This window comes from Perca fluviatilis, chromosome 15 (assembly GCF_010015445.1).
Source record: "Perca fluviatilis chromosome 15, GENO_Pfluv_1.0, whole genome shotgun sequence".
Taxonomy (NCBI): domain Eukaryota; kingdom Metazoa; phylum Chordata; class Actinopteri; order Perciformes; family Percidae; genus Perca; species Perca fluviatilis.
In genome coordinates this window covers 4,870,912-4,898,137 of record NC_053126.1, presented here as the reverse complement: position 1 = coordinate 4,898,137, position 27,226 = coordinate 4,870,912, and the positions used below count along the sequence as shown (strand labels likewise).

Here is a 27,226-nt window from a genome sequence, read left to right as displayed (position 1 = left end):
TTATTTTTTTGTCATTACTTCTTAGGCGCTAAACGTTGTCTAATGAAGTCCACTTCTTTTCATAAAGATATGGGGCGCGGTTTATTCAAATGAAGCTTCTGATGGTTGACGCACTATCAGACCACGGCAAATACGACCTTGTCATTGGACGACGGCAACTGGTCTCATGACAACAACAGCTAGGTTGCGGCCAATCAGAACCCGCTTTGGGCCACAGAGTCTGTTTGTGAATGACGTAATGAGCGTAAAACAAGATGGCGGCGACTTAAGCATCTATCGGTTTGAACTAGTTTATCGCCACAGAGGTCTGCCTCTCTTGAGGCTTTATAGTGTTCTCTCACGGTTGGTCCGGGAAAGAACAACCTTTTCGGTCAGATAAGGGGGTTGTAGGCGTTGCTGAACGCCACCGAATAGCCTTCGGGTGCTGTTTGTTTCCCCCCTTGCTAACCTCCGGTGACAGCCGGGGAGGCGAGGTGCTAACAGACAGGATGGATACCGGAGAGTACATCTCCACCATGGAGAACATGGACCCGACTTTAGCGGAATTAGGGGACGAATTCACCTTAGGAGACATCGACGGTGAGTGTCACTGCTGAGACTGTTTGTTTTCTTAAGGGTTTTTGGCTTGTTTCCGCTCAGGTTGACTAGACTAGAGCTCTAGCTAGTTACGAGATGCTCATCCTGCTGAGCGGAAAGAGCTGAGGCGGTCTGTTTAGGATTCTTACGATGGCTGCACAACACACAAAGTTTATTATTCAAAGTATTGTCGCTACAGCTGCTGTTAAAAGCGAGGTTGAGAATGATTAGCTAACCATTAACTGTAAACTTTACATGATAGGGCTGGGCGATACTGAGAAAATCAAATATCACAATATTTTTGACCAGATACCTCGATATCGATACTGCAACGATATTGTAGTGTTGACTATTGGTGCTTTCACAAAATATTTACACAATGAGATTTTAGATAAATAATCATCAGTAATGTGGATATAATGACTAAGTGGGTAAAGGCAAATAATAGAACATTTACAGTCTGGTAAGTTCAGAAAGGTACATCACTTTACTGTAATACAGCCTTTAAAACCAGGGAAAGACACTTATGCCATATTAAGATGATACGATATCTAAAATCTAAGACGATATCTAGTCTCATAACACGATCTCGATATATTGCCCAGCTCTATTACATGAATGATGTATGTGTCTGTTGTTTACGTGAGTCAGTTAGATTTATTCCAAACTCACACATCACATTGCAAATATACACATCATCTTTTGCAAATTATGAATTTTGGAAGCTCGCATGTGACATATGCTATGTGACATAGCTTCAGTGGAAATGTAATTGAGTGAAGTTTCGGGCAGAGTTATGTTTTCCATGAAGCAAATGAGAGGTGTCATTCATCAGGAATCTGTGTAGGTGGGCAGTGAAAGGAGGCACAAGAGTGTGACTTGCTCATCAAGCTGTGACTGTTTTTTTTTTTTTTTTTTTACTGTGAGCCAAGGGTCATAAGATGAACCATTTGAGATTTTTTAATTCTTTAGACTTCAAAACTTCCATGTCCAGATTCAAGCTTTTGGTAGAATTTCTTCAGCATCTTTTTCAAGCTTATTCATCAGAATTATTGACCGGAGTTTGTTGGACAACATCTCAAGGTTCAAGGTACTTTTATTTGTCTTGTGCACAACAATAACAGAAGTAGTCGGTGGCAATGGAAATCTTAGGCCTCACATCTCTCTGAAGACACTTCTGTAGGCAGGCATTCAGTGAACAAACAGCCTCCCTGATCCAATCGCGCTCTCTTATCAAAACAAGTTTCTCCCATTTGGCAGATATTGAAAGGACAGGGCTTTTGGTGAAACACTGGCCAGTGCGGAGTCACCAGATTTCGACTAGGGTGGAATTTTACTGAATGCCAAGTCACCAGACCGTGTGGGTGTGTCAGACAGTGTCTGCTGGCCACGGTGGACAGACGGTGGCTTTATGATACTACTTAACAAGATGAATCAAACAATAATAGCCAACATTGATGATACTGCACACAGGCTTTGGTGTCTGGTGTTAATTCTCTTTTCAAAGGGGCCCTTGGACAAAGTAGGCAGACAACACCCCCTGGCCACAGTTATGTAATCCCACTTAATCATTGTGTGAAAAGACAGGAATGTACAGATTGGGAGAGAGAGAGAAAGAGAAATGACAACTGAGGGTTGACGGATGAATTCACAGGCGAGCTGCAACAAAGACAGCCCACACTTGAGTTTTTTTCTTTACTCAGTCACTGTTAGGCCAGCAGCTAATTGATCAATTACATGTTCCCATCAGACAGAGCAGCCAACTGCAGACTAATTGACCCCCTGTTACAGAAACCGTAGGCCCCATCTCCCTAATGATGTGCTAAAGAATTTTTGCTGTAATTATAATATACCTATTTAAAATCTAAGCTAGAGGTTGACCTCCAAAGTTATTAACTTTGAACTTCAGATGAGCCATGTGTGTTTCACTGAGTGTAAGGTCTTAGAGGCCCCTGTAAGGGCTCATGCAATTGACCCTATATTCATCCAGAACATTCTTCCTCTTCCAATTAGCAACTGCAGCTCTGGTTATGTAACCTATTTTCTTTGCGTCTAGCAGCCTAGGAAACTGTCCCCCCCTTTGCTAGATTTCCCCTTTGTGTAAGCTGGTCTAAAGCTCTGAGGTCTCAGAGCTGCTTTGTTCTGTCTGTCATCAGCAGTCTGCCCCCCGTGGAGATGTACAAGTGAATGGTCTAATGTGTCTGCCCACGTTACGTGTGCATGTACAGTATCTGTGACATGTGAAAGACTCCTGAGCAAGTAACGTTCCTGTGGCATTGTGTATCTCAAACTGTCTCAATCAGGGCTGTTGGTTAAAGGATGATTCTGCATATTTTCAACCTGAACCTTTCTTGTTCTAGTTATGTCATTATGATTATCAGTAACTAACGATTCTTTTTCATTAATCTATTTAATTAATCTGTTGATTATTTTCTTGATTAATTGATGCATTTTGGTCTATGAAATGTCAGAAAATGGTGAAAAATGTTGATCAGTGTTTCGCAAAGCCCAAGATGACGTCCTCAAATGTCTTGTTTTGTCCACAACTCAAAAGATATTCAGTTTACTATCACAGAGGAATCAAAAAACTAGAAAATATTTTCATTTAAAAAGCTGGAATCAGAGAAATTAGATGACTCAAACCGATTCATTGTTTATTAAAATAGTTGTTGATTCATTAACTAATTCACTTATTGATTATTCTTTGCAACTCTAGAGCCAGACCGATATATCGGCGGACCGATATTATCGGCCGATATTAGGCATTTTTCAAAAATCGGTATCAGCATTTATAACTGCCGATAAATGAATATTTAAAAACTAAAATAAAAACGGACGAAACACCCTTCAACCATGTTCTGAGTGTTGGCGTTGCATAGTCTGTCCACCAGAGGACGCTCTACAGCGTCCCTGTCGGCAACACTCTTTGATTTTCATTTTTTGTTGTTTTTGTTCAAAGGACTTTAAGTTTCATATCTTAAGTTTGTATTTTTTTACATTTTATTTATCAGAACTTTAATATATTTTGATGTTCCTCTGTTCTGTTCTGTTGTGACAGTTTATTTTTAAACTGCATTATCATATTATTTTAGTGAGGACTCATAAATATCTACAAATAACTAATGTTAGGGAAATCTGTTTATGGTTTGTAACGCGTTTCTGGATTTTTCTTTTTTTAAATATATATCGACCGATATATCGCAATATCGGATTTTTAAATCGCCAAATATTTGTATCAATATCGGCCTTAAAAATCCTTTATCAGTCGGGCACTATGCAACTCTAATCATTTATGTTCAGAATTTAGGAAGTACTCTCCGTGTTTATGACCTTCTAGTACTGCTATCCTCTCAGTGTCAACAGAACTCACGTACACGCTGTAATTAGTACTATCGGAGGAATTACCATCCTTGCTTTGCCTGTTGGCATTTGTTCACTTTTTTTGAGTCACAAAAGTGCATGACAACAGAAAAAGAAAGCTATACGCAGATAACAACACCTTTACACTATATTGAAATGCAACATGTGATGAGAGACGAGTGACAGTTAATTCTTCTAGCGCCATACATCTATTCTGCTATCCTAGCCCTTTAGTGCTGTGTTAAATTTAGATTGACATAAAAGATGACAAAATTGTTTGTGTCAGCTGTAACGTCATTAGAATTAAGCAGAGCTGTTTAGATCTCTCGGCTGTATCATAGCCAGTGTCTCTGACTCTCAGCGCTAATGTTCATCTGTACAAAACATTTTCCCACTCGTAGATATTATGAACGGTCTCTTCAGCGGGGCTGTGCTTACTGATTTGATGTCACAGTCGATGAATGTGGTTTGTTGGATTGTCTGGTCTCACTCTGCTGTACAGGAAGACTTAGTTCAAGGCTGAAGGCTCTGTTTATTGACACTTCATTGACCCTGAGGGCTGAACCCATGTGCACTATCAGTGATATAGATCAGCCAGGGCAGCTTCCACCACAGGTAGACTCTGTAAAGCAGTTGTCAAAAGTCTTCAAGTTCCAAAGTCCTGTGGGACCATGACAAACATGGTGTTTTCCACAGTAGTGGACCACAGGCTTGTGTTCTTTGGCAAACTTTCGTCTCATAGATGTCAAGACAAAGTGAACAAGAGATGTTAAAGTGCTCATATGCTTTTTGGCTTTTTCCCTTTCCTTTTTCATGTTATATACTTTATCGTTTTTGTGCATGTTATAGGTTTACAAAGTGAAAAAGCCCAAAGTCCCCCCAAAGGGACTTACCATCTCCAACAGAAAACACTGTTCACAAACTGCTCCAAACAGCTCTATTGTAGTCCAGCCTTTACTTCAGAGACAAACGTGGTCACTTTGGAACACACGTTATAATGCTCGCCTAGCTGCTAGCATAGCACGCCCTCATACTCTGCTTCTGACTGGCTAGTAGTCCTTACCTAGGTACTGTCAGGGCCTCATACTCTGCTTCTGACTGGCTAGTAGTCCTTACCTAGCTACTGTCAGGGCACGCCCTCATACTCTGCTTCTGACTGGCTAGTAGTCCTTACCTAGCTACTGTCAGGGCACGTCAGTACCTGTCAGGGTACAGAAGTGAGATGCCTCACTCTGTAGCTAAAACAGAGAGCTCAACACACAGGGTGAAAAGAGGAGCATTAATTATGAACCTGAAAATGAGCATAATATGCTCATATTAAAATAAAACAGACGGAAATGTTTGTATTTTCACATTGGTTCAAAAATTCCCGTTTTTATAACTGAGGTTAGGTTCCATATTAAAGGTGGCCTGTGGAGTTTTCTTGTAAACAAACTATTCAGTGTTTTTCACCGAAACCCATTTTGTGTATCCTTGAGGTCTAACAAACGCGCAGAATGCATTTCCCTCATCATAAAACATTTGCAAAAACTGATTATAACCAGTTTTACCTTTTGCCTAATAAACTGGCAACTGAGTGTGTATTATCATATATATTGTGGGGCTGGGCAATGTACTGTATATATATTTTTCCATATTGTTTCTATCGCAATGTTGTTTCTGTCGCAAACTGCATTACAGCAAAATGTACATCATTTGGACGCTTTACGTTCTGATCCTTGCACGTTATGTTCATGTATTTCACACAGGCATGTACAAAAATAGGCTTTACCATGTGGTTATTTCATATAGACTATTTATTTATTGAATTACCAGAAAACATGCTATGCCATGATATTTATATCATCAACGAGATTTAAAATGACCTATATCGGGATAGAAGATTTTGGCCATATCGCCCAGCCCTAATATATTAACATTATAAGGAACCATTTATTAAATGATATAAGTGGTGTTTAACTAGGGGTGCAAGATATATTGACTCAATATCGTTATCGCGATATCACGTTGCGCAATATTACAACGAAAGTGTCGATAAGTATGCAATAATTAGTTTATTTTGTGGAGCGCTGCGTCCCGTCCGTTGGCTGTGTGGCTTAGTTGTGTTGGATTTAGAGCTTGAAACACTATAATGATCATCGAAATGAAGACGAAATTGGCCAGTTACCGTGCCACAGGTCCACTTCGTGACCAAGCCTATGGAGCGTACCACGTGTGTGACAGAGTGACAGTCTAAGTGAAGAAATAGATAGAGACAACAAAACGGAACGAATCAGAGAAGTGAAAGAAAAGTTGTGTCCTGTTCTCATTATTTATTTATATATTTGATACTGTCCAACCAGTAGAACATGTCCTGTTCTCTTTATATATTTTATACTGTCCAACCAGTAGAACATGTCCTGTTCTGTAGACATGGTCCTTATTTATTTATTTATTTATTTATTCATATTGGACCAGTCCAATATGACTGTCAGATGAAATAAACCTTGTGTTGAAAGAAAACGTGTTTTATTAGCTGTGAATCTGTCTACTTTGATGCGTTTTCCCATAACTTTTGTAATTTTACATGTTTAAAAATATTGAAATTAATATATCGATATCGCAGTATTCATAATCGATATTGCATTATCACATTTTGTCAATATCGTGCAACTCTGTGTTTAACATAGTTTATACCAGTGTTTTACAACAGGAGCACAGTGCACATTGATCCTTATTATACTGCCATTAGGGATGCTAATGCCTTTTCTGACAACTAGCCGACCATAGAAACAAAATGGATCCATATGGTTGTCAGTTGTCTGTCTGCCTAGCATACTCTGTGTGGTTAAGGAGGGAGGGCCACGAATTTAGCAGGAAAAAAGAGCTTACAAGTGTGCACCAGCAAGTTAACTAACAGTTAAGAAACAGATTGTATAGCCTATCAACCATGTTACTTTTTTAATTTAATAATATTGTTTTTAACTGTTACTGTTACTTTTTGATGCTGTCGTATTCTTTATTTAAGTTCTTTTCAACCCTGCTGCTATTGGCTTTCAGGGCCATCAGTAAGATTACTACACACCTTTTCAAGGCCCTCTCTTTGAAGGCCTTTTGCTTCCAGTAAAACATGTTCACTGATTTATAACCAGAACAGTAGCTTCTTTCTGTGTGTGCATGTGGCCAATTCAGGGCCAGATAAGTAGTTAGCCTTATCTGTAAGCAGTTAACAGCATTCACCCTACGTTGAGTTTCAATCAGAGTTTTTTCTCAAGGACACTTCGGAAAGCAATTTAGATTGTTATCTCTTGGTACTGTAACTGTGATATCTTGAGTGTAGCCAAGGCCTGAGCTTTAAGGTAGTTAAGTAATTGTCATTGAATAGAAATTAGATAATGTTGCAATTTTGATCTAGCCTGGAAATCCAGACCCAAATCCGAAAGATTAAGGGTCTGGCATTGAGTAATGAAACTGGCCAAAGTCGAAGGGCGGCACCAAGCATGCATTTGAACATCTCACTGCACGCAATTGGGTAACACTACGACCAATCACAACAATACACCGGGTGACGTATCCAGAGCCCCATACGCTTAGCTACCAGAGGAGCTAACTGGTAGATTAAACCGTCGTCATGTGTTTAGCTCGCCTCTGGCCCGCCTATATCAGATACACCGATGTGATTGGTGCAGCTCGGCTACAAGGGCATAGTTAATGAGCATCATTACTGAATGCCAGAGTGACTCGCTGAGCAAATTCAAATTGTGCTCTCGTGAGAACTCTGGATTTCCAGGGTAATTTAGATCTGCAGGTTTCACCTCATCATTCATATTCTGGATACTGAGTGATACTGTAAATTTAAAGTAAAAAATGTTTACTTTTATTACTAAAATTGTATTTCTTAGTATTAAAGGTCCCATGACATGGTGCTCTTTGGATGCTTTTATATAGGCCTTAGTGGTCCCCCTAATACTGTATCTGAAGTCTCTTTTATATAGACCGTAGTGGTCCCCTAATACTGTATCTGAAGTCTCTTTTATATAGACCTTAGTGGTCCCCTAATACTGTATCTGAAGTCTCTTTTATATAGGCCTTAGTGGTCCCCTAATACTGTATCTGAAGTCTCTTTTATATAGACCTTAGTGGTCCCCTAATACTGTATCTGAAGTCTCTTTCCCAGAAATTCAGCCTTGGTGCAGAATTACAGCCACTAGAGCCAGTCCCACAATGAGCTTTCCTTAGGATGTGCCATTTCTGTGTCTGTAGCTATTGAGGAGGAGAGGGGGGGGCAAGGTGGAGGGTGGGGGTGTGGCCTTGACCAACTGCCACTTTGCTCGTTTGAAAGCCATGATGTCTCTCTCTTTCTCATGGGTGGGCCAAATTCTCTGGGCAGGCAAAGCAGAGAAAGGGGAGGTAACCTTGCTCCTTATGACCTCATAAGGAGAAGATTCCTGATTGGCCCATCTGAGCTTTCATTTTCTCAAAGGCAGAGCAGGATACCCAGGGCTCGGTTTACACCTATCACCATTTCTAGCCACTGGGGGACCATAGGCAGGCTGGGGGAACTCATATTAATGTTAAAAAACCTCATAAAGTGAAATTTTCATGCCATGGGACCTTTAAACCATTTGTAATTGTAGAATTGTTAAGGTGTTGACATATACCACACACGCTGTATTAAGTCTATTTTCATGTTTTGTATCATTGAATGAATGTCAGAGCTGTCCCCCCAACATATTTTGATATTTTTTAACATTTTTGATTTCTTAATCAAATCCAACTATTGATGTAATGTCCATTCTGTGTCTCCATCTCCTCAGAGATGCTGCAGTTTGTCAGCAACCAGGACTTCCCAGACTTGTTTGAAGATCAGATGACCACAGCGGGCTCTGTACAGAGTGGCGGCGCCAGCACCGCTCCCCAACCTGCCGTTCAAACCCCTCAAACTCCCCAAACTCCCAAGACACCAGCCCCTGTCGTCTACCAGAGCCCCACCGTTCTCCTCGCCCCCTCCCAGACACTGTCTCCCCAGTCTCTGCCCCTCACCCCTCCCCTCACTCCTGCACAGACCCCCTCCCCCACGACTGTCCTGCCAGTGCAGCAGCAGGTGACCCGCAGCCCTCCGCTCCTCCAGCCCCGGCCTCAGGTGGTCCAGCCCATCCAGCCTCAGCCCCAACAGACAGCCCAGTCCACCATCCAGGTACGAACTATCACCACTTTCACACTCCGATCCTCGGTTTGACGTGGGTAACCACCAGGGCCACACGGAATCCAGATTTTAAACATAAAACAAAATAAAACTCAGAATGTTAACCCTTCTCTACCCCAAGCAGAAAAACAGACCGCTAAATTCAGCACATTTTCATTCTGGATCACTGCTGAAAACGGTCCCAAAAAAAATTGCAGATTCCGTTTGGGACCGATAATAACTCACTTTTTACTCATCAGTTAATACACTGTTATGTGTATTGAAAGCTATATGCAGGATTTTTCCTGCATTTAGAATAACTATGTGGCCGCCTCTGTCAAATTTAGCGCCTCCTCTAGCTCTCTACGAAACTAGAGATGTTCCGATACCATTTTCGGAAAAGCCTCCGATACTGCCTAAAATCCTGGTATCGGTATCAGAAAGTACTGGAGTTTATGCACCGATCCGATACCGCTTAATTTAGCCCCGAAGAAAATCTACTTTAAAGTAGTTTATTTATGTTCTTTTTTCCGTTAGGACTCGCTGTCAAACTGGATAGTAAAAGAAAATTCTACGCATTCTTTGTTTCTTTTTGTTCATGTTTCACAAAAAGTTTAACCTGAGCCAGGCCGTACAACAAATCTAGAAAAATCATATCACATCCATACAGGGATAGTAGCATACAGCTGTTAAATCATAGTAAAATATATAACACACTGGTATCGGATCAGTACTCTGTATCGGCCGATACGCAAGTTCAGGTATCGGGAAGAAAAAAACCCTATTGGACCATTTCTAGACAAAACTCTGGTGGGTGTCTTCATGGGAAACACAAGCGTTGATTTCTGTCATTTGTAACTGCAATTTTGGTATAACGCCGGCATCGTAACCAGCACAGTGCACCGGGAAAGGCGCTGCTAAAACCTCCAAAGAGGACCTAAAAGAGCTGTCTGTTTTTGGGGGGACCACAGCAAAGCGGGAGCACCACAGTGTTTCCACTGGTAACGTCAGAACGCAGATGAGGTCATTAGTCTCCTTTTACCTGCCGTTTGATTTTAATATAGTTTATTGCCAGCTGGCCTTTGCAAACAGCAGTCAGCCTTTATGAACGCTGCCCTATGCGCCTGCCCGTGTGTTCCTGAAAGCATTCTTGTACTGCAACTAAAGCACCAGTGTGTGCCTGTTCACACCAATGAAATGTAAGGATTTAATGTAGTTTAACATTTTTTATTTTTTATATTTAATTAACTTTTTTGACCACTTTTCTGAATACAAAAGCTCAAATAGACATATGTAGAACATGCTATTAGTTTATTACAATACATCATGACTGCCACAAATTCTGATAAAAATTAGGGAGGAAAATAATCAAAAAATAATTATTAAAAAGAAGGATAGGGCTGTTTTATAAAAGTGTCTTGTAAAAGTGTGTGAGAGGGGGGATTAAATTATTTTTAAATGCTTAAAAAACAGGAGGAGATCTACCTTTTTGTGTAAATAATATTTTGCCAGGAGATCAATTTGTCATATCTCAGTCTAAAAAATAGCTTAACAAAGTAATATCATATTCTTCAGTAAACTTTAGGAACAAATATTACTGGGACCACTACAGAAAATTACAGATAAACGTTTACTATCCAGGGATTTATTATAGATTTTAGAAAATGATTAGATTATAGAAAATGACTATTTATGTAACAATTTGGCCACACATTGACCAAACACGGTCCAGCCATATACTAGGTTTCAACCTAGTCTTGTTTCCCTACAGCAGGATTTTTTCAGCCGGAATCCTGATATTTCATGGCTGTTCAAACAGGTGAATATTGTTTCTTTTGCATCCAAGCACGTCACAATTTCTGAAAGAGGTTTCCTAAATGAACATAACACCCCATCAGTGTAATTTTTTTCCCCAGCTTTACAGATATGGCTCGTAGTTCGCAAGGAGGAGAATTGGGAGGGCGGGGGAAACACTGCAGCCATCTGATTATTACAGGCAGTTTAAAAAGTAATGAGATTTTACCTAAATAATCTCCTGAAATACGTTGCTTGTAAAAAGTGTTTGCGTGAGCCAGTTGAAGGTACGGTACACTTTATCAGGGTGGTACCACCTCTGTCTTATTTTGAGCCAAGAAAAACTCTGTATCCAAGGTTTCGCTGTTTAAGTTTTGGATCTCTGTGCGGGTCTGAAAGAGCTTTGTGCTGCAGTGACGGATGAGTGCTGTAGTTTTGTGTCGGGCTGTTTTCAAGGCGCCTGCCTCTCCAGCTGTGATTTCATTGTCAGTTGTGGAGACGGTGTGGATTCATTTTGTGTTATTGTGCCATCCATAATAAAAAAGCTTTTGCTGACAGGAGAAAAAATTCAGAGTACTCACAGACAGTGAAATATAATATCCAGCTCAGCATCCCTACAAACAGCAATGCACGTCTCAGCAAACTGTAAGTCAGCCTGACGGATATAGTTTATTGCCTTGAGGGAAATATACCTTTGTCCCAATACGGTGCATTAAAAAAGACAGATGAACTGTCTTTATGTTGCATCAAACTTTAATAATCTCTTGGGCTGGGGGAACGCATGTTGAGATAAAACCTGAGTTTGTTTTACTTAAATGCAGATGCACGCCCAGGGGATCCCCATGCAGACCCAGAGCTTCCCGGTCCACACCCTGGTTCAGACCCACAGCCAGGCAGCCCTGCCCATCCAAACCCAGGCGGCCCAAACTGTGATGATTGCCTCCAACGGCGGACAGTCGCGTTTCATCCAGAGCCCTGTCATCTGCCACCAGAGCCACGCTCCTGGCTTCCAAGGTGAGTGAAGAGAGGAATAGGAGAGTGTTCTGTATGAAGTAGTTTTTACACAGTGGTCGATGTTAGGGTGAATACAGATTAAAGTTATCCTACAGTATGTTCTTTTAGGTTACATGCTGCTGCAATAATATGGTTTACTTTAAGGATCTGCAGTGTATTTTGAATATGACCGACAAATCATGTATCATCTTGTCTCCCAGTCCTCCAACCGCAGATGCAGAGCATTATGACGTCACCACAGCTCCAACCAATGACCATACAGCACCAGCGTGTTCTGACCCCAACCTGTCAGACCATCCAGACTCTCTCAGCGCCCACCACAGTCCACACTATGCAACAACAGATGCAGCAAGTGCCTGTGAGTAAACCTCACTGTTGTTAGCAGGGTTGGAAGAGGCAATCACTGTTTTTACTGTTAGAAAATGAGTCAAAATGGTAGTAGCTGATATCAGGTAATGAAAGATCAATATTTCAACAAACCTTAAGCCCTAATTACTGGAAAAGATCATACACAAATTCTTTTGTTTCACAATGTTTGGCGTAGATGCAAAGATGAGTTGAGGCCTGATCTGAGTACCAATGTTTTGATCTTTTTAAACTGCTTGTAAGCAAACCCAAAAGCCTCACATTGACCTCTTCTCTCTATCAGGTTCTGGTCCAGCAGCCTCAGATTCTGAAGACAGATTCACTGGTTCTTACAACGCTCAAACCAGACGGCACGCAAGTCCTGTCTACCATGCAGAGCCCCGCAGGGATCACCACCTTGACTACGCCCATCCAGAACACAGCTCTGCAAGTCCCGGTATGCAGCTAGCATTCAATATTTTACATTACTATTTGGTTGTCACCAATGGTCACAAGTTTGGCCCTGTGCTGAAAACTAATTAAATCTACTAATTGTCCCCCAGACGCTGATGAGCGGCAACATCCTGACCACCGTCCCTGTTATGATGGGAGGAGGAGACAAGCTGCCAATCAAGCAGCTACAGCCGGGCTCCTCTCACTGCTCAAACGGAGCCAGATCAAGCATGGAGCAAGGCCAGATGATGGGAGGAATGGTAGGCCCGGGGGGAGTGGTGAAGGAGGGCGAGAGGAGGACGACTCACAACATCATTGAGAAGAGGTATCGGTCCTCCATCAACGACAAGATCGTGGAGCTCAGAGACCTCGTCATGGGCAATGACGCCAAGGTTAGTGACTTTAAAACGGGGACAGTAAAGACCATTTTAATGGGAATTGTTTCAGTGTTTAAATTGGAGCTTGTTAAAAAGTGGAATCCTCACATGTCCTTCCTCATGTCTTTTTTTCCCCAGATACACAAGTCAGGAGTGCTGAGGAAGGCCATTGACTACATCAAGTACCTGCAACAGGTCAACCACAAACTACGGCAGGAAAACATGGCCCTTAAGATGGGCAACCAGAAGAACAGTAAGTGTTACTAAATGCATTACTAAATTAGTTATAAGCAGAGTGTGATCTGTAGCAACTTTCATTGAGTTTCTCTCTCTCTATCTCAGAGACAGTGATTCTGTCTGAAGACGTGGAGCTTAAAGAGGAAATAGTGATGATGTCACCTCCAGCCTCGGACTCTGGTTCTGGTTCCCCTCAGCAGTTCTCTCCTTACTGTGTGGACTCCGAGCCAGGCAGCCCCTTGATGGATCACGATCAGGTAACACACCTTCGTTTTTAGAGTAGTAATAGTAGTAGTAGTAGTAGTAATAGTAGTAGTAGTAGGTAGACCGGGTAAACCCAGACCGATCCGCCAGCGATTTGATTTCGCCCTGCAGCTCAGGCTGGAAACCAATCACACACTGGCTCATCCACCTGGCGCGCTATTGGCGGGTTTAACACGATGACGATAGAGACCATGCAGCTTTTTGTTTACATTCAACGTGACGGCCACCGAAGCGCAGCAACCCGTTGATGCCGCTGTCGCTGCTACGTCACCCAGATCGTTGGTCTGATTGGTTGAAGGACTATCCAATTGCGTACAGAGTCATTGAACTATGCCTGTTGATCATGCCTCTTGTGCAGTAGAAAATACAGAGCAGACTCCCCCAGACTAATGTTGCTTGGTCTGGTGATAGCCAGAATAAGTAGTAGTACTAGCAGTAGTTAATTTAATCGATAGTAGCCTTACTAGTGACATAGTGTTTTTTTATTGTGAAAATTGCTCAGAAGGTGCTGACATACATTTTATCACTAAGGGTAGAGTCTGCTAAATTCATGTTGGATACAGATGTATCTACAACAAAATTTACCTCCGCCAACGAGGTCATGTTTTTGGCTCAGTTTGTTTGTCGGTCAGCAGGATTACAGAAAAACTACCTGCCCAGACTGTCATGAAACAAGGGTGTAGCATGAGCCAAGGAAGAACCCATAACCTTTTGGAGCGGATCCGAATCACGGGGCAGATACACAAATGATTAATCTCTTTCATTGACATTGCGAGATAGGGCATTTGTGTTGCGTTCGTGTGGTGTCTGAATAATCGAAAAAAATGAGCTCCCGACTGAAAAAAAAAAAAATCACACTGCGTTAACATTGGGTAACAGGTCTGCGGCAGATTCTTTCTGGAGCTCTCTCTGTTTCTCAAATTAAGATTCAAATTCAAATGGACTTAAATGATGATGTAAGTTTAATATCTGACAAGGATTGTGAATGAAGTATAATTATTCATTATTATGAACCTGTTCTCTTTCACCGTCTCGCAGATGAAGAGTGAGCCAGATTCTCCCTCCTCGGTTGGAGTGATGGATGGTTCTCGACTGCTTCTCTGCGCCCTGACTTTCTTCTGCCTGTCCCTAAACCCTCTGCCATCTTTGTTGGGCTCTGAGGCCTCAGCGAGCCCTGGTCTCGCTGTGGGCCACGGGCCAAGTAGAACGCTCGTCTGGTTCCCAACTCACGCGCAGGACTTTGGTGAGCAGGGCTGACTCCTCTGTTGATCGGGGTTCATGACACAAGCTGATAGTGGCACAGTAAAGTATTTTAAAATGTGTAATGACCTCGCCGCACGTTTTCTTCTCTTCTCACCCTCCAGCATCCTGGCTGCGGTGGCTGTTGCCGTGGGTGATGGTGTGGGTGCTGAGCGGTGTGGGAGCGGTGTGGGGCTGTGTCAGGGTGCTCTACCTGTGGGAGCCTGTCACACCCCTTCACTCGCCAAAATCGGTGTCCTTCTGGAGGCATCGCAAACAAGCCGACCTGCATCTCAAAAGGGTGAATACAGATCCGTCCTGGGATGGGAAGGAAGTCTTAAAGGTCCCATGGCATGAAAGTGTCACTTTATGAGGTTTTTTAACATTAATATGAGTTCCCCCAGCCTGCCTATGCTCCCCCAGTGGCTAGAAATGGTGATAGGTGTAAACCGAGCCCTGGGTATCCTGCTCTGCCTTTTGAGAAAATGAAAGCTCAGATGGGCCGATCTGGAATCTTCTCCTTATGAGGTCATAAGGAGCAAGGTCACCTTGCCCCCCCCTCTCTCCTCCTCAATAGCTAGAGACACAGAAATGGCACATCCTAAGGAAAGCTCATTGTGGGACTGGCTCTAGTGGCTGTAATTCTGCACCAAGGCTGAATTTTGGGATTTTTTGAGACTTCAGATACAGTATTAGGGGACCACTAAGGTCTATATAAAAGAGACTTCAGATACAGTATTAGGGGACCACTAAGGTCTATATAAAAGAGACTTCAGATACAGTATTAGGGGACCACTAAGGTCTATATAAAAGAGACTTCAGATACAGTATTAGGGGACCACTAAGGTCTATATAAAAGAGACTTCAGATACAGTATTAGGGGACCACTAAGGCCTATATAAAAGAGACTTCAGATACAGTATTAGGGGACCACTAAGGTCTATATGAAAGAGACTTCAGATACAGTATTAGGGGACCACTAAGGCCTATATAAAAGAGACTTCAGATACAGTATTAGGGGACCACTAAGGTCTATATAAAAGAGACTTCAGATACAGTATTAGGGGACCACTAAGGCCTATATAAAAGAGACTTCAGATACAGTATTAGGGGACCACTAAGGTCTATATAAAAGAGACTTCAGATACAGTATTAGGGGACCACTAAGGTCTATATAAAAGAGACTTCAGATACAGTATTAGGGGACCACTAAGGTCTATATAAAAGAGACTTCAGATACAGTATTAGGGGACCACTAAGGTCTATATAAAAGAGACTTCAGATACAGTATTAGGGGATCACTAAGGTCTATATAAAAGAGATTTCAGATACAGTATTAGGGGACCACTAAGTCCTATATAAAAGCATCCAAAAAGCAGCATGTCATGGGACCTTTAAACAAGCCAAGAAAACAACAGAAATATAATTGCCAATTATTTGATAGACTAATCGTTGAAGTAATTTTTCATGCAAAAATGGCAGAAAATGCTGTTTTCAGTCTCTCAAATATAGAGATTTCCCGCTTCCTTTTTTATATTATATTAAACTGAATATCTTTGGGCTTGGGACAAAAAAAAGACATTTAAAGACATCACTTTGCGATATTTGCAATATTTTCTGACATTTCATAGACCAAACAATTAATCTCCCCATCTAGAAAATTGGCAGATTAATCAGTACTGAAAATGTTTGTTAATTGCAGTCCAAATTGATATGTATTTTCCATTGCATAATATTTATTCTGTGCCCAGGAAAGTTCTCAAGAAAGAGTAAGGCTAGCATTTCCAAATATAGCAAAACAAATGAGCACACTACTCACATTTCAAGTGACAGTCTGACTTTTGGATCTGCTTATTCTTTTCTCCATTTTTGCACGTGCTCAGTGCTCACAGTTCGCCCAATTTACTTTGATTCTCACAGTTTTTGATGTCTAATTTTAGCCTGCCTGGGGTTATTTTTAGCGTTAGTTCAAATTGTGTTCAGAACTAATGACCTTCATTGCACCCCCCCCCACCCCTTCCTATCGGTCTTCTGAATACTGATTAGCTTGCTATTTTTCCTGTCTCCTCTCGCCTGCAGGGAGATTACACGGCAGCAATGGCCAGTTTAGAAACCTGCCTGTCCGTCTTGACCAGAGCTCTTCCCTCAACCAGTCTGGAACTGGTCTGCTCTCTGTCCTGGAATCTGATTCGCTACGTCTTGCATCGTCCAACTCCTCTGGGTTGGCTGGTTCGTCAGGTTGGGGGAAAGCATGAGGGGGAGGAGGCTAGGACTAGTGCGAAGGACGCTGCGCTGGTTTACCACCGGCTGAGCCAGCTGCATCTCACAGGTGAGCGTTAAGAACAAAGTGGGCTAATGCTTTACATAGACAGGCAGGACAGGTGCACAAGGGTTAAATAATTGACTCCACAACCATATTACAATAATCACAACAAATCAAAATGAAACGGTACTTTCACTTTGACATGCTTTGAAGATTTGAACACTGTGATACAGTTTCTCTTTGTGTCTGTAGAAAAGCTGCCTCAGCGCAGCAGCCTGTGGGCGTTGTCTGTGTCTCTGAGCGCTGTCAACCTCAGCGAGAGCGCCCGAAGCAAGATGGCCCCTGCCCAGCTCACCCAGATCTACGTCACCGCAGCAACAGCCCTGCGCATTCTGCTAGGCCACCACCTCTCCTGTCTGCCTGTAAGTCTCTTACGTTGTCCTGTTTATGTCAATATTATTTTAATGTCTGATTTGCTTTGGATGAGTTTTCGTTCCATCATCAGCATCTTTTCTTCTGTGTCTTATCTCCCAGGGTTATCTGTTGAGTTGTGCAGAGAGCGTGGCCAACCAATCGGAGACCAAGCCGATCCCCGACTGCCTGCGCTGGCTCTTCACCCCATTGGGTAGGCAGTTCTTCCTGAGTTGCGATTGGTCGTTGAAGTCAGAGAGCAGCGATGGGGTGTACACTTCTCAGAGAGACCCAGGTATGACCTACATACAGGAGTTGGCCCATTCTCTATTTGACTCTTTTATGTCTTCCTTCCTTTTTTTGTTCTTTCACTCTCTTTCTTTATGTCATCTTTTCTTTCTCATTTTAACTCCAAAACAATCACAACACTTCATCAACAGTTTTGAAATAATTGGAAAAATAAATAAAAAAAGACAATTTTACACCTTCAGTGACAAAAAAGAAAAACTCCCAATCATATTGCTTGATGACCTTTTTATAAAAGGAAATATAACATGTTTAAATTAAACTCTTTAATTGCAAGTTGAGCTTTATATACCTCGAATGAATATTGACATTCTTTAGTGGTTCTGGGCATTTCAGATGCTTAAAGCTACATTGTGTAAGAATTTCTCCCATCTAGCAGTGAAATTGTATATCACAACCAACTGAATATTACTTTCTGGCCCTTCCTCCTACGGTGGCCGAACCCAAAATTAGCTCTCTCCATTGTTTGCACGCAGCTGTTCTAGCCACTCCAATATTAACTTTTGTCTTGTTGCTTTGCCTGTCGCGTTGTCGTTTTAATTCTCTTTTTCGCTTCCCTGGCGAGTAATCTCCCCCTGGCATTCGTCACGGTGCCAATAGGTGTAAGAGGGCAAAATGCGGAGGTATGTCCCTCTTTGGCTAATGGATTTTAAAGATGGAGGTGCTACATGGCGGCCGTCATTCGAGCGAGTCGCTCGTATGTATTCTGAATGATTCTGAATGTCAGATTCTACGCTTACGAGAATACTTTATTAGTTGGTGGAAGTAATTACACATGAATGAGCACATATCTGTGAAAGAACAAAGGAGTTTTTGCTAAGAATCAAATAAAAAAAATTACACAATGTAGGTTTAAAAAACCGGATTAACTTGTAAATGTTTAATAGCTATTTACTGAATGTGTGAATTGATTGTTTGGCATAGAATTTGTCTTTTCCGTATCTACAGTATGAATGCAAATATGTACTGTTTATTTGGTATTAAAGAAAAACTATGTCAATTAAAGATGCTTTGTGCTGTGATTTAACTGTCCCTCTCCGTTTCCCCCAGCTGACCCCATTGCCCAGCTGCACCGCTGTTTCTGCAGGAAGCTTTTGGAGAGAGCCGTTCACACCCTCATCCAGCCACAGAGCGACTCTGAAGCTGGCAAACGCAAGAACGCCTCTGGGTAAGGCAGGGCTACCAGCAATGTTTTTGACAGTGTGATGTGAATGAGTGATTTACCCTGGATCTGTTCTTTTCTTCTGCTCTTTCTCTCTTTCAGGGAGTTTTCCAGTGCCCTGGAGTTCCTCCAGTTGTTGAACAGCTGTACAGAGGACTCTCCTTCCCCTCCTCCTGCCTTCTCAACTCCTCCCAGTCACACCACCACCCCAGGTATGAATAACACGAAGAGAAAAACCCTGCCCAATCACAGTAAAGCATGAATCACGTCACGGATGTTTGCGTGCGGATGAGATTTTATTTTTTTTTTTTCTCTATTTATGATTAACCAGATAGCCATCGGGGGTTATTACTGTCAACATGAATGGATTTTCTTTGCTCCATTTGCAGCACACTGAAAACCAATCTGGCTTTTGGGATTAGCTTTTTATTGGATTATCACGGATAACACTTGCAGTCATTGATTTGTGGTAATAAATGACTTGCAGTGGATATGAACACATTGATAATCTGTTCAGGCGATGTTAATTAACCACATCCTTAATCAATTCTTGTTTTCACACTGAGACATTCTGCATTCTATATCATTCACCGCATAAATTGCCGATTTCCACGCAAAATATGCAGGGCTTGCATGATTTCATAATCCCCGGCATTTGCGTTGCAAAAAAGTCACATATATCTTAGCAGAAAGTTGAAAAATGTTGCAGCCATTTTCCCCTGTTACCATGGGAACGTTATGAAGTGACGTAATTATGCGACGTGAACATCCTCGAAAAGCAGGGTGTTGGGGGAATCACTTTTTTTCTCTTTTTCATCAAACTGCAGTTTTTGCAAGTTCCTGCAGTTTTGTTGCATAAAATTGCATAAATATCCAGCATATTCCATCGCATTTTTTAATCCTTTTTAATCAAGGATTTTTGCCCGCAACAATCAAAAAAAACTCCGCATTTTTCTGGAAGGACTGAATTTAATACCGCAGGAGACACAGAGTGGAGACAAAAAGAAGGGGGTCCTAACTTTCACGTCATCTATCATTTGACAATTAAAGCTTTACAAGAAAAAAGGTTTTCATGGCCACAAAAGAAGTCCGTTCAGGCTCTTCAGACTGGAGCTAGTATTTCCCTCTTGTTGTTTTTATTCCTACATTATTTCCCCTCTCTTCTTCCTGCCAGTGGGAGACCCAGTGAGTCGTTGGTGGGCTCTGGTCCTGAAGGCTGCCGTGCATTGGCTGCAGGGCGATGATGTCGCAGTGAGGTCACTGTTGGCAGAGGCAGAGCGGATGCCGAGGGCTCTGCACACTCTTGAGTAAGCGAAGTACTTGTTTCAGTAGGTTTAAATATGACAAAACCCAAGCTCCCACACAATACAGAAACTAGAATAAACACGGTGAAGGTGAACCATTCATTCTCCATTCAAGTTTAAATTGGTGAACATTATAGGAATCTTTCAAGCTGTAAAAATCCAGTTTAAGATAATCTTGTTCAGAGACATGGAAGTCATAACAGGATCATCTGTAAACCTTGTGTAGATTCCAAACATCAAAGATTAAACTGAAGGATGGTAATAAAGACAATCACACGTTCACTCTCTGTTGCAGCCACCCTCTGCCCAAGGCTGTGCTGCATCTTTGCAAGGCAGTTCAGATGAGTCTGTCCCCTCTGAAGGGAGAAGGGGCGGTAGCCTGCCTGTCCCACAGCGACAGAGCCAGCAGCTACCTGCGCTCCAGCATCTCGGTGCCCGTCGCCCAGACTGGGAACTGGCTGAACAAGGTAGTGTACAGATAATCACAGCACTCCAAACACTGGCACTATCCTCTTCTTAAGATCTTCTCTGGGTTTGTGGTTAGAGCGCTTGTTATGTAATTTTGTCTGCGTTCTTGCACACACACATTATACAGACGGCAAAAACCTGTCTTCTGCTATCAGGAAAAAAGTTGATACATTTTGGTAATTAGGTAATTGGGGGTGGCAGTAACTCAGTCAGTAGGGAGTTGGTTTGGGAACCGGAGGGTTGCTGTTTCAAGTCGCCATACGGACTAAAAGTATGGTGGTCGGACTGGTAGCTGGAGAGGTGCCAGTTTACCTCAAGGCACCGAACCCCCAACTGCTCTGGGTGCCTTTCCATGGGCAGCTCCCTCACTCTGACGTCACTCCATTAGTGCATGTATAGGTACTGAGCATGTGTGTGTAATTTGTGTAATAACAACAGAGTGAAAGCATTTTAATTTCCCCTTGTGGGATTAAGAAAGTATACATTATTATTTATTTTATTTTTTAATCATGTATACACACTGCATGCTCAGTTGGGGTCGGGCTGCCGTGGGGCTGTGCGTGTGTGTGTGCGCAGTGTGGGTGGCAGGAGGTGGCTGTGGTGCATTGTAGTTGCATTGCATGATCCTGAAGCCGAGTGCAATGTGTCCGCAGTGCAGTACAGAGGCCTCCCCAATCTGCACGCACCCGCTACACACCCCACCGCTTCACATTAGACAGCACCGAATATCATGTTTACATTATAGGCATGCATGTTGGACGAGACGCGCTGGTTATGACGGGGGCTGGTTGTTGGTGGTGGGTTGTGGTTGTAAAGGCGTCTTTGAGTCACACTTTGGGTCACATTCATCCCTTAATAAAGCTTTTTTCCCTTTTCAAATAATGCATCTTATGGAGAGCTGCAAAGTTAATAGATTAGTTGTCAACTATGAAATGATTCGCCAACTAAACTATGAATCGCTTTGAGTCATTTTGTTATGAAAAAAAGTCTAAATTCTCTGATTCCAGCTTCTTAAATGTGAATATTTTCTAGTTTCTTCACTCCTATGTGACAGTAAGCTGAATAACTTTGAGGAAACACTGATCGTCACTTTTCACCCTGTTCTGACATTTTATAGACCAAACAACTAATCGCTTAATCGAGAAAATAATCGACAGATTGATGGACAATAAAAACTAATCGTTAGCAGCCCTAATTTTATGTTAAAATGCACCAAACAGCACTTTAAACTTTTGTCTTTTTTCTCTTCCCAGGGGGTAGAGCTCCTGATCTGTGACCTTCTGCTGACGTTGAGGACCAGTTTATGGCAGCGGGGAGGCAGCAGTAACGGAGAGCCTGGCCCGGCTCCTGGATCCCAGTTGGCTGGTTTCCAGAGGGACCTCAGCGCGCTCAGAAAGCTCACACAGTGCTACAGACAGGCGCAGCACAAGGTACATCCAGTGGAGTTTAGAACTGTTTATACATAATATTTTATACATTGTTTATTACACGGCATTGTTGAATACTAAATTCTGAATGGTCAATCACGACATTCTGTTATTCCTGTATAACAGACCATTGCTAAGTATAAGTCAGCAGATCACAAAGGGAGAGAAAGGGTGGAGGAAACAGGGAGCGCTAACATTACCATTAGCGCAATGGGAACAGTCCAAACAGAGCATTAGTTAGCTCCATGGTTAGCTTACTCATCGGGGTGACCTGGCTTCTGTCGGGAGAGAGCGGTGCTTTTCAGAGGTAAAGTTAACCATCCCTACCAGGACGCAGGCATTAGCTGCGAGAAACAAGTGTAGGATGAGATGGAGAAACGACATTGAAGCCTACGTTCGGGTTGTTTTCCTGAAATGTCGGGGACATTTTTAAGAGAAGCTTAGATGGGAAATCCTTTGCTGTGGCAGTAATGATAAACAAGAGCCAGGGAATTGTAGATCAACTGCCAGGGATGTATCATTCTGACCGTAAACATCTACTGGTTAATCTCGCCAAGTTGCAAAGTCTTTGATTCATTTATTGCTCATGTAGCTCTTTAAATCTCAATATGAACAAATGCCCAGAACAAGACATAAGATTAGTTATTAAATTGGCTTTCATCGTCGGTCTAGCTTCCAGCCAAAGAAAATAATCTATTTATTATGATACAACATTGAAAAGCAGGCAGCTCTCCAGATTTGCAAAGCTGTAACAAGCAACGTACTAAAAGTAAAAATACCCACAATATGTTGCAGGCACGTCATGTGAACAAAAAAACGCCGCGCTGCTCCGATAGTAAGCCCAGAAATCAGCTGCGACCCGCTAATCTTCGTTCGTGATAATACTCCATTTACTGTATCAGCCTTGGGAATGAAGTTCTCTCCAGCTCTAACCAGCTGCAGAAATCTCGACGCAGTTTTAATAAATCATCAAACCTACTTGTTAGATTTTAATGGAGTAGTCATTACTGTAGCCACAGGGTCTCTAACAACAACTGCTCTCACAGCGGTTGGTGATCATTTATGTTTCGACTTGTGCGTGACTCAGAGAACCACATGGGCTGCATCATTTTACGAGGGTTCTGTTGTGAGACCACTGACTGAGAAATATGTACTCTGAGACGTTCTGTGAGGCGCTTTGCAAGAGAGGCAGAATATTTCTTGTAGATTATCCCTGGTAGTGTGCTGTATGTGGGGGTGAAATCGTGACGTTTAGGATGAATGCTGTTCTTCTCCAAACAAACGCCTATAAATACCTGATGACGACAGTCACTGCGTCTCTGATGTGTGTGCGTTGTTTTTCCTGCAGGTGTTTCTCCATGAGACCACAGTGAGGCTGATGGCCGGAGCCAGTCCCACAAGGACACACCAGCTGCTGGAGCACAACCTCCGACGCAGGACACACAACTCTTACACGGCCGGTAAGGGAGACTCAGACTACATAAAAAAAACATTGATTCGAGTACAGACTGTTAAAAAAACTTGGAGCAGCACTACTCATTTCACATACGTGAAGAATGTCCGGGAGACTTTGATGAATTACACAGGAGCATTTAATGAATTCCCAATTGAGGAGAATTTAGGATTACACAGTACAGCGTGGAGCCATCCCAACGTCTTTCTGAAGGCGTTAAGTTTAGCTGAACCTTCAAAGTAAACAAATTGCGTGCGCCCAAATATCTCAGCACAGACAAAATGTGTAATGTGTTTACTTTCTCTATGGCTTTAGCAGAGTGAGCAGCGCTGTCTTATCATACAGGTGCTACTAGTGATAGACCGGCCGATACACAGCTGCTGCGTTCGCCGATAGTTTTTTCCCGGCATTATTTACAGGCAGCTCTGTGTTACTGGAGACGCTGCAGTTCATGTGCAGACCGTGCACTGCCCCTCCCCCACTAGCACCATGGCAGTCTTAAATTACAAATCAAGCACTTTATTTCAATGGCTACTTTTCAGGTTTGTTGTTTTCTTGAATTATTTAAATGTGTTGACAAAGGACATTTTGTAATGACTTGATTATATCGGTCTTTATAATATGTCGGCAAGCAATGCATCATCAAGGCTGTGTTGTAGATGTTGATGAAAGCCTTGTACCCTTGCACAGTTAACCACATGCAGTGCACCCATCCATATGATGCACATTGCACACATCATTTGGGTGATACGAACGTAAGATGACTGCAGAAGTGACACTGATCTGTGTTTTTGTTTATTAATTTTAAAGAAATGGCAGAACAGATTCCGAAAACAAATCCAGTGTGGCAGGGTTTACATTTTTATGATGTAAATTGAGGGAGCAAAAGCAGCATCGGCTCCAAATATCGGCTCAAGAAAATCGGCAGCGGCACTAAAATATCCATATGAGTCGATCCCTAGGTGCTACGTCTCCCGTCGTCTATGGAGGCACAAAGCTGAAGTATTCCTCTGCCTGGGAAGGTTATGAGGTTATGTTGGACGCTGACCTAAATGACACCTGGGTACCATTTTCTCAATTTACATAGCATGAGTTCATAAGCTGGAAATTCCCCAACAAAGACATCTGTCATAGAATCGTATCCACACGCACAAACTCCGAGTGGAAGTTCACTTGAGTGCTAGCTCAGGATCCGTCCCCCTGTGGTCGTTCTTAATCAGAACTATTATTATTATTCACACACGCAATGGACACTAACCTGGCACTCTTCTGTCTCCCTTTTTTTCTCCCCCCGCCCCCTGCTGCTGTCAGAAGGTGAGTGTGTCCTGGGTGAGAGGGAGAGGGCTCATGCCATCCTCCTGGCCTGCCGCCACCTGCCCATGCCCCTGCTAACCCCGCCCGGGCATCGCACTCGCCTGCTGGCCGAGGCCAAGCGCACCCTGGAGCGGGTGGGAGACCGTCGGTCCCTGCAGGACTGTCAGCAGATCCTGCTGCGCCTCAGCGGGGGCACGACCATCGCGGCCTCCTGAACACACACACACACACACACCCACACACACACACACACAGATTAGGGCTACTCAGAATGAACTCTGTAATTTGCTACATACATACAAAGATGTAAACCAGTCTACTCACCCACAACCTCAAACCACAATTTGATCAAGGGCCATGATTATAAAGACTTTTCTTCAAACTGCTACACTTTTCTCATACACACACAGCTGATTTAGTTTACTGTCACCGTTCCCACACCTGCAGCTGAAACACTTCAGGCCTCACACTTGCTTCTTTCGATGCTTAGTTTCATTGTTGCAGCACAATCATTCCACCTTCTGGTCATTAATGGTACCGTGCTAGGCTCGCTGCCTCATGTTTAACAATGCTACACAATGAGCAAAATCAGGTTCAACAGGGCCCAAAGGGAAAAGGGACCATTCTCTAATAGCTGTTTTAAATGAACGCAATGCAGCAGAGCATTGCTTAGCTGTAGGATACCGAGCTGTACAATCATTATTGGCACACGGCAATGTGAGTCCCACGTAACTGCGTGATGTCTCATTAAATTTGCAAGCTTCAATTTAAAGGGGCGTCAGAGAGTGTAGGATGCAGACTAGATAGACTAGCTCGCTTATAACCATTCAGTGCTGAGTAGTGTCCCTTCTTATCTACCTCATACACAGTACAATGCCAGCACTGTACTGTGGAGCAAAGTAGGATACTTAAGCACCCCGTCAGTTATCCTGAATTTGAATTAACTGACCATTTGATGCTTCAGTCCAACGCAGCGTCATTCTAATAAAACCTTCCTGAGCTGCATTACTTAGACTTTAGGGGGCATCCCTAAAGCACTCTAGGGATTTGACTTGCTGTCGCAGAAATGACCGCTACAGCTGAGAAGATTATTTGATTTGCGGAATACCTAAATAACCGAGGGAAGCAGCCAGTAATGGGCCGATAAGTTTGAAAATGCCTACCTACAAACACACTCACACAGACCCATATACATATTTAATTAATTAGATACAAACTCACAATGTGATTGTATATAGGTTGTACATAGACAGATGAAGAGAAGTAGATTAAACAGGAAGTCCTCACTTGTGCTTGAGAGGAGACGTGCATCAAAGAAAGCGCGGTAACGTGTCAAAGTTGGCTCGTGATGGTTTCCTGTCAAGAGTCCGGATCTGACGCTCGGACCAGGAGGGCGAGGTCAGTCGCCTCACCCCGGGAGTGCGTGTTACTCCATCCAAAAGATCTTTTTATTATCAAACGCTCACTGGCGTGGCTTTGCAAGGTGGCTTCCAGGGCTGCAACTAACCATTATTTCCATTATCGATTAATCGATTAGTTGTTTGGTCTATAAAATGTCTTGTTTTGTCCACAGCTCAAATATTCGGTTTACTGTCATAGAGGAGTGAAGAAACTAGAAATATTCGGTAACACTTTAAGTTTTCTACATAAGAGTGACATGACACTGTCATGACACAGTCATGACACATGAACCCTGACCCTAACCTTAACCCTAACCCTAACCATAACGTGTCATGACAAAACCGAATGACACTAAAAAAAGAGTTATGTCATAAACGTTTATGACTTGTTTATAATGTTTTAGGACACGTTCATGACAGTGTCATGTCAGTCTTATGTAGAAAAGTAAAGTAAAATGTAACCAAATATTCACATTTAAAAAGCTGGAATCAGAGAATGACGACTATTATAAAAAATAGTTGACGATTAATGTAATAGTTGACAATTAATCGAGTTATCTTTGCAGTGGCTTTAAAAATTCACTGTGTCTTTACAGCAGCAAAAAAACATTTAGAAAAGTTGCTGCTGTTCATCCTCTAAAGCCAGCTTTCAGGCATACAGGCAGCGAGCGTCCGATACTCGAAACATATGACTGGGCGGCAGTAACGCTTTAAAGTGCTCATATTATGCTTTTTGGCTTTTCCCCTTTCCTTTATTGTGTTATATATCGTTTTGTGCACTTTATAGGTTTACAAAGTGAGAAAGCCCCCCCAAAGGGACTTACCATCTCCAACAGAAAACACTGTTCACCAACTGCTCCAAACAACGTGCGTCACTTTGTAACACCCGTTATAA

General features: G+C 42.5%; 1 protein-coding gene across 2 annotated transcripts; it reads left to right on the top strand.

Annotated features, from left to right (window-relative positions):
• The first annotated feature begins 225 nt into the window (after positions 1–225).
• On the top strand, positions 226–26,541 carry srebf2 (sterol regulatory element binding transcription factor 2). Of its 2 annotated transcripts, XM_039825223.1 has the most exons (21): positions 226–579; positions 8,733–9,112; positions 10,872–10,919; positions 11,716–11,908; positions 12,109–12,266; positions 12,558–12,710; positions 12,817–13,098; positions 13,222–13,336; positions 13,426–13,577; positions 14,623–14,827; positions 14,949–15,124; positions 16,903–17,152; positions 17,339–17,508; positions 17,621–17,792; positions 18,854–18,971; positions 19,068–19,177; positions 20,140–20,272; positions 20,565–20,736; positions 21,991–22,167; positions 23,513–23,624; positions 24,929–26,541. In XM_039825223.1, the coding sequence occupies exons 1-21, from the start codon at positions 489–491 to the stop codon at positions 25,144–25,146; spliced, it is 3,585 nt and encodes a 1,194-aa protein (XP_039681157.1). In that variant the 5' UTR covers positions 226–488; the 3' UTR covers positions 25,147–26,541. The 2 variants fall into 2 exon arrangements, with proteins under 2 accessions (XP_039681157.1, XP_039681158.1); XM_039825224.1 differs by lacking the exon at positions 10,872–10,919 and having other exon boundaries at positions 227–579; positions 24,929–25,146.
• Positions 26,542–27,226: the final 685 nt, after the last annotated feature.

Excerpts from the sequence above, each read along its gene's own strand:
- srebf2 (XM_039825223.1), top strand. The coding sequence starts at position 489 with ATGGATACCGGAGAGTACATCTCCACCATGGAGAACATGGACCCGACT. Across the intron at positions 10,920-11,715 it reads TTTCATGGCTGTTCAAACAG|ATGCACGCCCAGGGGATCCC; the intron begins GTGAATATTGTT and ends ACTTAAATGCAG. Across the intron at positions 12,267-12,557 it reads AACAGATGCAGCAAGTGCCT|GTTCTGGTCCAGCAGCCTCA; the intron begins GTGAGTAAACCT and ends TCTCTCTATCAG.